The 10,043-nt window shown below is 46.8% G+C and overlaps 1 protein-coding gene across 6 annotated transcripts in view; it reads left to right on the top strand.

The window, feature by feature from the left end:
* The window catches only part of Hip1 (huntingtin interacting protein 1), a 144,092-nt gene that overhangs the window by 102,579 nt on the left and 31,470 nt on the right, over window positions 1-10,043 (top strand). For all 6 annotated transcript variants that reach the window (XM_031338214.1, XM_031338213.1, XM_031338212.1 and 3 more), the window contains exon 9: window positions 3,698-3,755. In XM_031338214.1, the coding sequence (XP_031194074.1) occupies window positions 3,698-3,755 (58 nt within the window). The remainder of the gene's footprint in view (window positions 1-3,697; window positions 3,756-10,043) is intronic.

Genomic DNA, 10,043 nt, shown 5'->3' with positions numbered 1-10,043 from the left:
GTTTTTTTTGAGACAGGGTTTCTCTGTATAGTCCTGGCTATCCTGGAACTCACTCTGTAGACCAGGCTCACCTCCAACTCAGAAATCCGCCTGCCTCTGCCTCTCAAGTGCTGGGATCAAAGGCGCGCACCACCACTGCCTGCCTAAATCCCCCCCCCCTTTTTTTTAATGTGGGGGGAAGCAGGCTCATCTAGGGCCAGCTTGGACAGCTGCCTCATACTGTTCACAATCTCCATCTTTAAATGCAAATTCCCCAGATAAAGCTGTTATGAATCCTCACTGGCAGATTTTAGGCAAGTGTTCTGTCATCAAGCCATGCTCTCAGCTCCTCATGGTCACATGCCAAGGTGGCTACCCTGAAGAATGCCCATAGCATGGTGGGAAACCCAAAACCTTGTAGATATGAATGGATGCTATTCAGGTTTCATAGCCTAGAACGGACAAGGGTGTGTGGTTGAGCTGTGGCAATAAATACCATAATCCCAGAATTTTGAAGGTTCAAGAAGAAGATTAGAAATTGATTGTCAGGGCTACGTGGTGATTCCAAGACTTGCCCCAGTTGGCATCACAAATTCCTGTCTCAGGGGGAAAAACATAAAATTAAAATTTAAAAAAAAAGGGAGTATGCACATAACACACACACACACACACACACACAAAACGCATGCACACCCACATGAAACAAGTAATATTTCATAATAGTTGAGTTACAAGTAATGACCTGGTTGTGGTTTTTGTTTTGTACTTGTTTTTTATTTCATTTATTTATATGTTTAGTCATATGTTTGTTTTGGCCCGTGCATGTGTGTTCATACACACATGTAGAAGTTAGAGGACCGTTTACAGGAGTCAGTTCTCTCCTGTCATATGGGTCCCAGCAACAAAACAGTCATGAGGCTTGGCAGCAAGTGTCTCTACCTGGAACCACTCCCCAGCCACACCTGGTTATGTGAGACTGGCTAAGAGAAGCAGTCACTGATTAATCTAGGGTCATTTCCCTAGAGGGTGCCTGCAATTTGCTCTTCCAGGATTAGAAGGGTTTGGTGCCCTACAGTGTGCCTATAGGAAGCAGAGAGGGTGGACCAAATCCCAAGGGAAGGAGAGCCTGTTGCTTAGAAACGTTGTCAATTAAAGGCAGGGAGTAAGCTCTGTTGGCAGAGGGTTTTCCTCACCGCGGTTCCGCCCCTTTAGGACCATATAACCAGGACATGTGGTCCACACCTGCAATCTCAGCCCTTGAGATGTAGAGGCAGGAGAATCAGGTCAGCCTGGATTTAATGTCGAAATACAAATGGATCTAGATAAGGGCTGGAGAAATGGCTCAGCAGGTAATAGCACTGACTGCTTTTTCAGAGGATCTGGGTTTGATTTTCAATATCCACGTAGTAGCTCCGAGCCATCTATGACTCCAGTTCCAGTGGACCCAACATCCTCTTTGGACTCCTGAGAGCATTTCATCCATATTGTTCACAAACATCCATAAAGGTTAAACATTCATATGCACAAAAATAAATTTAAAAATAGTTAAATAAAAATAAATAATCAAGCCGGGCAGTGGTGGCGCACACCTTTAATCCCAGCACTTGTAAGGCAGAGGCAGGCATATTTCTGAGTTGGAGGCCAGCCTGGTCTACAGAGTGAGTTCCAGGACAGCAAGGGCTATATAGAGAAACCCTGTCTTGAAAAAAACTAAAAAAAAAAAAACCAGGTATAGGTGAACTTATTTTTACTCATGTATTTTTGTTTTGTTTATTTGAGAGAGTTTTGTATATACCAGGTTGGTCTTGAACTCAAAATGGGATAACCTTGGTTCCTAACCCTCCTACCTCTGCTTTGCTCCCAGACAGTGGGAGCATGACATTTGTCAGTGTATGAGACCATATTAATACTTTTTGTGTACTGTAAAGGAACATATACTAGGCAAGCACTTTACTGCTGAGCCCCCAGCCCCTCACTGGGGGATTCTAGGCAGGGGCTCTACCACTGGGCCACGCCCCCAGCCCCTCCCTGGGGGATTCTAGGCAGGGGCTCTACCACTGAGCCACATCCCAAGCCCCTCCCTGGGGAATTCTAGGCAGGGGCTCTACCACTGAGCCACGCCCCCAGCCCCTCCCTGGGGGATTCTAGGCAGGGGCTTTACCACTGAGCCACGCCCCCAGCCCCTCACTGGGGGATTCTAGGCAGGGGCTCTACCACTGAGCCACACCCCCAGCCCCTCACTGGGGGATTCTAGGGGCATGGCTCTACCACTGAGCCATGCCCCTAACACTTCATAGCATTATTTTCCGCTAACAGTACTTCCCATAACACTTTGTCACTGCTTCTTCACTGTAGCTGTCGCAGCTTGTCAGACTTCCTTTGGTTTTGATGACCCTGGCAGGTTTGAGTTCTGGTTATGTTTCTTTTAATGGAATGTTCCTCAATTCAGCTTTTACTGGCATTGTTCTCATACTATAACTGAGACTACGGTTTTGGAATTAAGTGCAATTTCTGTCCTGGGTCTAACTGTATGTTTTTGGTTTGTTTTTTAAACAAGGACTCTATGTAGTAGTCATAGCTGACCTTCAGCTCTCTATCTGCCTGGCTCAAGGTCCACACTCCTCCTGCCCCGTCCCCCACCCCTGGACTGGGTTTGTCTGCAGAGCCCCTGGCTATCTGGGACTTGCTTTGTAGACTAAGCTGGCCTCGAACTGTCTCCTGAGTATTGGGATTAAAGGCATGCCTGACCATGCCTTTAATCCCGTGCATGTTCATTACCTTCAAAAATGAGAATTTATACATATAATTTGTGATTATATCACTCCTTCAAAACAATGAAAAATAATGCATGTTGGCATTTATCTGTAATCAGAGGCAGAGACAAGAGGATAGTCAGAAGTTCTAGACCAGCCTGGGCTATGTATTTAAGTTCCAGGCCAATCAGGGCTGCAGTGTGCGACTGACTGTCTCTCAGTTAAGTAAAGTAAAAGTGTAGCACATGGCAGGGTTTGTTGTTCTGGGTACAAGAGATGCTGAGGCGGGAGTATTGCTTATGTCCGGGAGTTCAAGACTAGCCTGGGAAACATACTAGACTCCTGTGTCAGAAAGAAAAAGGGGGAGATAAAAGAAGGGGAGGAAACTGGGGGGAAGGGGCCAGGGGGATTTAAATAGGTAAATGAAATCAAGCCGGGTGTATAGCCTGTTGCCTATAATCCCAGCACATAGGAGAATGAAGCAGGAGGCTCATGAGTTCAAAGCCAGCCTGGGCTATATAGCAAGACCTCTCAAAATTACATCAAATGAAAACTGAGTTTTGATGCATAGTTGAAATACCCAGCCACTCTAGTTGGCTGCGACATGAAGGGACCCTAGAGAAGTAACTCCTTAGTCAGGACTGACCCTGACGACCCGTGCTTGTACAGTGTGACCATATTAGCTCTGCCCTCTAGCCTACCATGCACCCTACCCCTGGGAGAGAGCCTCACTCCCACATGCCCTCGTCAGTCCTGCAGCTGATGAAGCCACACCTTCCCCAGGGATGTAAGCTCCATCCTTCCCACCCCAGAGCGTCAAGGTGGAAGCATGCAGAAGCTGAGCATCCTGCTGTTCCAGTGGGGCGCCTCAGCCAGGAGTGCCAGCCTGGGAAGGCTGGCCTCGCCGTCCCAGTCCCGACCCCTGGTCTCTGTGAACTTACATGCTCCTACGGTTTTCCCCCCAGGTCTTCCAGCTGACACCCTGCAGGGCCACCGAGACCGCTTCATGGAGCAGTTCACAAAGTAAGTGGCCCCGGGGAAGGGAACGAAAGGCAAGCAAAAAGCCTCATCCCAGGCCAGGGTAAAGTGCCCGCAGCCTGAGCGTGAGGACCCAAAGTGCAGATTCCTAGAACTCATGGAAAAAGCTAAGTGTGGCTGAGTGTATCTGTAACGTGGGAGACAGAGCCAGTGGGACCCCTGAGGCTCAGTGGCCAGCCATGCTAGCAGAGTATCGAGTTCTAAGCTCAGTGACAGACCCTGTCTTAAAATCAAGTGGAGAGTGGTGGAGAAGAAGACATCTGGCATTGACTTATTACCTCTGCATGCGTGTGGCATATACGTATTTGTGGTCATCTATACATGCACACTCATGCACACACCGCACACAAATGCATACACATGCATACTGTGATGGTTTGGCCCAGGGAATGGCACTATTAGAAAGTGTGTCACTGGGGGTGGGGTGGGGCAGTGCTTTAAGACCCTTATCTTAGTTACCTGGAAGCCAGTGTTCTCCTAACAGCCTTCGGATGAAGATGTAGAACTCTCAGCTCTGCCTGCACCGTGCCTACCTGGACACAGCCATGTTCTCACCTTGATGATAATGGGCTGAACCTCTGAACATGTAAGCCAGGCCCAGTTAAATGTTGTTCTTATAAGAGTTGCCTTGGTCACGGTGTCTGCTCACAGCAGTAAAACCCTAAGACACATACAGATGTACACACTCAGGGTGGATCTTCCCCCTTCAGTTAAAGCTCTGTGGAGAACCTGTAGTGCTGTGCACCTTTAGTTTCAGCGTTCCAGATCTCTGTGAGTTGGCCACCAGCCTGGTCTACATAGTGAGTTCCAAGAGAGCCAAGCTTAAGTAGAGACACTGACTCTACCTCAAAAAACAAAACAAACAAACAAAAAACCAAAGCCAAACAAGCAAAATCTCTGTGGATCCAACCCCACAGACACGGCCAGGATACAACCCCACAGACACGGCCAGGATACAACCCCACAGACACGGCCAGGGTACAACCCCACAGACACGGCCAGGATCCAACCCCACAGACACGGCCAGGGTGCGTTTCCCACGTACTTTAATTCCAACAACGCAGATCACGTCCCACCTCCCCTTTATTCCCCGTATCTCTTGCTTTTATCTTCCTTCCCCTCCCCTTTGGCTCCTTCCAACCATATATTCCCCTTCTACTTAGATGCTCTATACATGCGTGTATTTAAATCTGGAGCCTGTGTACCAGAGAAAACATGTAAATACTTGGTTGCATCTGCTTTATTTCACTTAGCTTGATAATGTCCAGTTCCCTGCATGTGGCATCCCTTTAAAAAATTTTTATTTATTTATTTATTTTTTATTATTCATAAGTACACTGTAGCTGACTTCAGATGCCTCAGAAGAGGGCGTCAGATCTCATTATGGGTGGTTGTGAGCCACCATGTGGTTGCAGGGATTTGTACTCAGGACCTTCTGAAGAGCAGTCAGTGTGGTCTGTATCCACTGAGCTATCTCGCCAACCCTTAAAAATTATTTTACCACATTTATGTATTCTGCGGGTATGTGCACATGAATCCATAGAGCATGCATGAAGGCCAGAGAACAATTTTCAGGAGTCAGTTCTCTCCTACCATGTGAGAACCAAGGATTTAATGCAGGTCTTAAGCTTGGTGGCAGATTTCGTCACCCACTGAACCATCTTGCCAGCCCTGTAATTTCTTCACCTTGTGGCTAAATGAAACCCCATCTTGTACGTAGACCACATTCTTTTTACCCGTTTATCTGTCAGTGGTCATCTAAAATGCTTCCGTGTCTTGGCTATTGTGAATGGCACCAACAGTGCACTTGGGTATGCAGGTATCTCTTTGCTGGGTGTTGAATTAACATGACTTTAGGTATATACCAAGTTGAGTTACACATAGTCCATATAGTATTTCTAGTCTTGAGAACCTTTGAGTTCCATTGTGGTTGGACCACTTTACCTTCCTGCCAACATTGTGTTAGGATTCTCTTAACTCTTATTCTCACCCCATGTTTGTTTTCTTTAGAGAAAAACTCTCAATGTGACTTTGATTTGCATTTTCTTGGTAAAGATTATTGAGCCATATGTATGTATGTATGTATGTATACATCTATGTATATGTGTATACATTGGTGTCTTAGTTTCATGTCTGTTGTGATAAAATACCCTGACATAAGGCAACTTAAGGACAAAAGGGTTTATTTGATGTAGAGTTCCAGGTTACAGTCTATATTTCAGGGAAGGTAGGAACTTGTGGCATCTAGACCCATCACATCCACAAGCAGAGAAAGAATGGACGCATGCCTGCTTGTTGCTCTGCTAGCTTTATCTCCTCCAAGGCCCCAAGCCAGGGGATGGTGCTGCCCACAGTAGGCTAGGTCATCCACATCAAGTAAGACAAATGAGGACGATCCCCCACAGTCAACTTCATATAGACAGTCCCACGATGAGACTCTCCCAGATGATTCTAGACTGTCAGGCTGGCAATTCAAACTGACCCCTACAGTTGACCCTTTGGGGTTTTTTTCTTTCGTGAATTGTTTGTGAGGTAGCCATCTTGACTTCGTTTGTTTTCCCTGTTAATATCTTCATACTTGACCATGGCCTCTAAATCCCTAGCCGGTGCTTCATTTATTCATTTCCTCAGGAGAAGTCAAAGGACAAACACGGGGTTGAACTCCAAACACAGGGTTGAACTAAGCCCTGAGTTTCCTCGTTCCACTGGGGGAGGCTGGTGCGTGTCCTATGATGAATGACTTACTAAATCCTGGGAGACAGGCCCCAAGGCTGGTTTCCTGGAATGTGAAATTCCAGTAGCTTGCAAAAGCACTAATGTCTATTACTGTTGGCGCCAACCCAGAGAGCAGGGACGTGTGGTCAGCTTGTTTTATTTCCTTCCATTGCCCACCCCCAACCCCCACCTAGTTCATGAAAACACCTCCTATGAGCCGCTGCTTCATTTTCTCTTCCACACAGAGACGAATGTTCTGGAAGGCCTTGCTGTCTTGGTGTTCAGGGAAAGCTGTAGCCATATTATAGGGACAATTTAGACTTGGGGAAAGCTGTAGCCATATTACAGGGACACTTTAGACTTGGGGTGGGATAGGCCAGGCCGTGGTGAAATCCTGGGAAGGGGCTAATTGATGGTTGAACGAACAGAAGGTCTGAGGTTCTGTGCTGCAACCAATGTCTGCTGGAGCTTCAGCTCCTCCTTTCTGTTGGCCTGACAAGGAGGGAAGTGGTTTCTGGGGCCTGGTCTGTGGCTCACTTGCACAGTGCTTGCCTACTATGCCTGAAGCCCTGGGTTCCAACCTGTGATACTGTGGAATAGCCTGGGAGAGTGAAGGGGAATGGGATAGGGAAGACTAGAGAAAGAAATAGAATAGAATAGAATGCAATAGAATACATAGATAAAATGGAATAGAATCTAACTTTTCCAGTTGCTGTAATAAAATGCATGGCAAAGCAGCCTATGGGAATTTGAGGGTGCAGTCCATCCTGGTGTGAAAGTAATGGTGTGTTTTAGGCAGGGTTCTATTCCTATGAAGAGACACCATGACCAAGGCAACTCGTATAAAGGAAAACATTTAACTGGGGCTGGCTTACAGTTTCGGAAGTTGAGTCCATAAGCATCATGATGGTGTGCAGGCAGACATGGCGCTAGATATGGAGCAAAGAGTTCTACATCTGGATCCCCAGGCAGTAGGAAGAGAGCTTGAGTCACTAGGCTAGTTTGTTTCTAAGACCTCAAAGCTCTACTCCGAGTGATGGGCCTACTCCAACAAAAAAGCCACACCCACTCCAACAAAGCCACGCCTCTTCAAAAAAGCCACATCCACCACCACAAGGCCACACCCACTCCAACAAAGCCACACCTCTAATAGTGGCACTCTATGTGCCTATGAAAGCCATTTTTATTCAAACCACCAAATGGTGGCAGGAGCTTGACATAGTGTCAGCTGTAGAGGAGAGATAAATGCTCTTATTCAGTTCACTTTCTCATTTTTATTGATATTTATCTATCTATCTATTTATTGATTTGTTTTTTTTGAGACATGATTTCTCTGCATAGTCCTAGCTGTCCTGGAACTCATTCTGTAGACCAGGCTAGCCTCAAACTCACGAGGTCTGACTGCCTCTGCCTCCTGAGTGCTGAGATTAAAGGCATCTACCACTACCCAGCTTTGATTTCTTCCTTTCTTTTTTTTTTTTAAATTCAGTCCAGGATTCCAGCCCATGGGGTGTTACTGCCCACATTGAGGGTAGATATTCCCACCTAAGTTAACCCAATCTAGAACACCATCACCAACATACCCAGATGTTTGTTTCCATGGTAACTCAATCCTGTGAAGCTAACGATGAAAACTAACCCTCGTGAACAAGAGAGCATAGGACAGAATAGACTCAGAGGCTGGAGAGATCGCTCTGGAGTTGAGAGCATTTATTGCTATTGCAGGAGACCCAAGCTTAGTTTCTGGCTCACAACCTCATGGGGATCCATTGCCTCTGGGTCACCTACCTTCACGTGCATATACCTACAGACACACGCACCCACACAATAAAAATAAAATCCAAGTATGGCCACATACACATCGAATCCTGGAGGAAGAGGCACGTAAGTTTCTGGGAGTTTTACGCCAGCCTGGTCTGCATAGTGAGTTCCAAACCAGCCAGAGCTTCACTGTGAGGCCCTGTCTCAAAAACAAAATTAAATTTAAACTTTTAAAGAAATTCTTATTTTTTTTTTCTAGGACAGGGTTTCTCTGTATAGAGCTGGCTGTCCTGTTACTCACTCTGTAGACCAGGCTGGCCTCGAACTCAGAAATCTGCCTGCCTCTGCCTCCCAAGTGCTGGGACTAAAGGCGCGTGCCACCACTGCCCGGCAAGAAATATTTTTAAAAACAGAGACAGCCGGGAAACTTGGGAGGCAGAGGCAGGCTGATTTCTGAGTTCGAGGCCACTCTGGACTACAAAGTGAGTTCCAGGACAGCCAGGGCTACACAGAGAAACCCTGTCTTGGAAAAAAAGAAAAAAGAAAAAAACAGAGAAACAGAGGAATAGGATAGAAGTAACTGAATTGTGTAGACTAGAAGGAATGAACATTAGTTTCTGCATGGTTCTATTTATCCAGGGCTAGGGCTCGATGTAGGCAGGCTATGCCTCTTCCTTGGGTGTTTGAGTGACTCTCCTATGCCTGGAACTTGGCTGACTAGTTCAGCAGCGTACTTGAAGTTTCTGTTCTAACCTAGTGATGAATAGTTCAGAAGCAAGAGAGGGATCTGCATTAGTCAGTGCGCTTCCCTCCCTGTTCCTGTGGCTCGCTGCCTCAGAATTTTGGAGAAAAAAAAATCATTCCCCCTTTGTTTTCCTCCAAATTAACTCTTCCTCGGCAGAGAAATCTGCCAACAGCTATGTGTCTTCCACAGCCATGAGGAAAGGAGTGTGGGGATCTGGGCTTGTCATTGTGACAAAACGCCTCACAAAAGCGACTTAAGGCAGCAAGGGTTTGTTGTGGCTCCCAGTCTGAGGAGGTCACAGTCCGTCATGATGGGGAAGGCATGGTGGCAGGAGCTTGGGCCAGCTGGTCACACTGCGACTGCAGTCAGGAAGCTGCTGGTCCCTTCAGTTTCTCTCCCTATACACATGCACATGTGTATTGATTTCATAGGGCACATGCATGTATAGACCAGGGGACCACTTGAGGGAATCGGTTCTCCCACCCTGTGGGCCTCAGAGAATGAACTCAAGTTATCAGCCTTGGCAGCAAATGCCTTACCCCTGTGAGCCTTCTCGAAGGGTCCCTTTGGTCCTTATTCAGCCGGGAGGGATGGTGCTACCCAAATTCCTGGGGCTAGAGGTTCTCATAGACACACCCGCAAGACTGTTTCCATGGTGATTCCTTAAGTTTAGCCATCTTAGAGACTGTCCAGTCTTCAATGGGGTCTGTAGTATTAATTACTGTTTTCTCACCACTGGTGACTGAGAATTCACTATAAAAGACCACAGTCGGTGCTGAGCATGTTGGTGCAAGCCTCTAATCCTAGCAGTCAGGAGGCAGAAGTAGACGGATCCCAGAGTTCGAGGCCAGCCTGGTCTACAAAGAGAATTCTAGGACAGGCAGTCCTATCTACACAGGGAAGCTCTGTTTCGCAAAACCAAACAAACAAGCTCAAAAGACCTCAATCTGAAGAAGAAAAAAAGAGAGAGAGAGAGGGAACAAAAGCCGGGCAGTGGTGGCACATGCCTTTAATCCCAGCATTTGGGAGGCAGAGGCAGGCAGATTTCTGAG

Source organism: Mastomys coucha, unplaced genomic scaffold, assembly GCF_008632895.1.
Source record: "Mastomys coucha isolate ucsf_1 unplaced genomic scaffold, UCSF_Mcou_1 pScaffold22, whole genome shotgun sequence".
NCBI lineage: Eukaryota > Metazoa > Chordata > Mammalia > Rodentia > Muridae > Mastomys > Mastomys coucha.
This window is presented reverse-complemented; position numbering and strand designations above follow the sequence as displayed.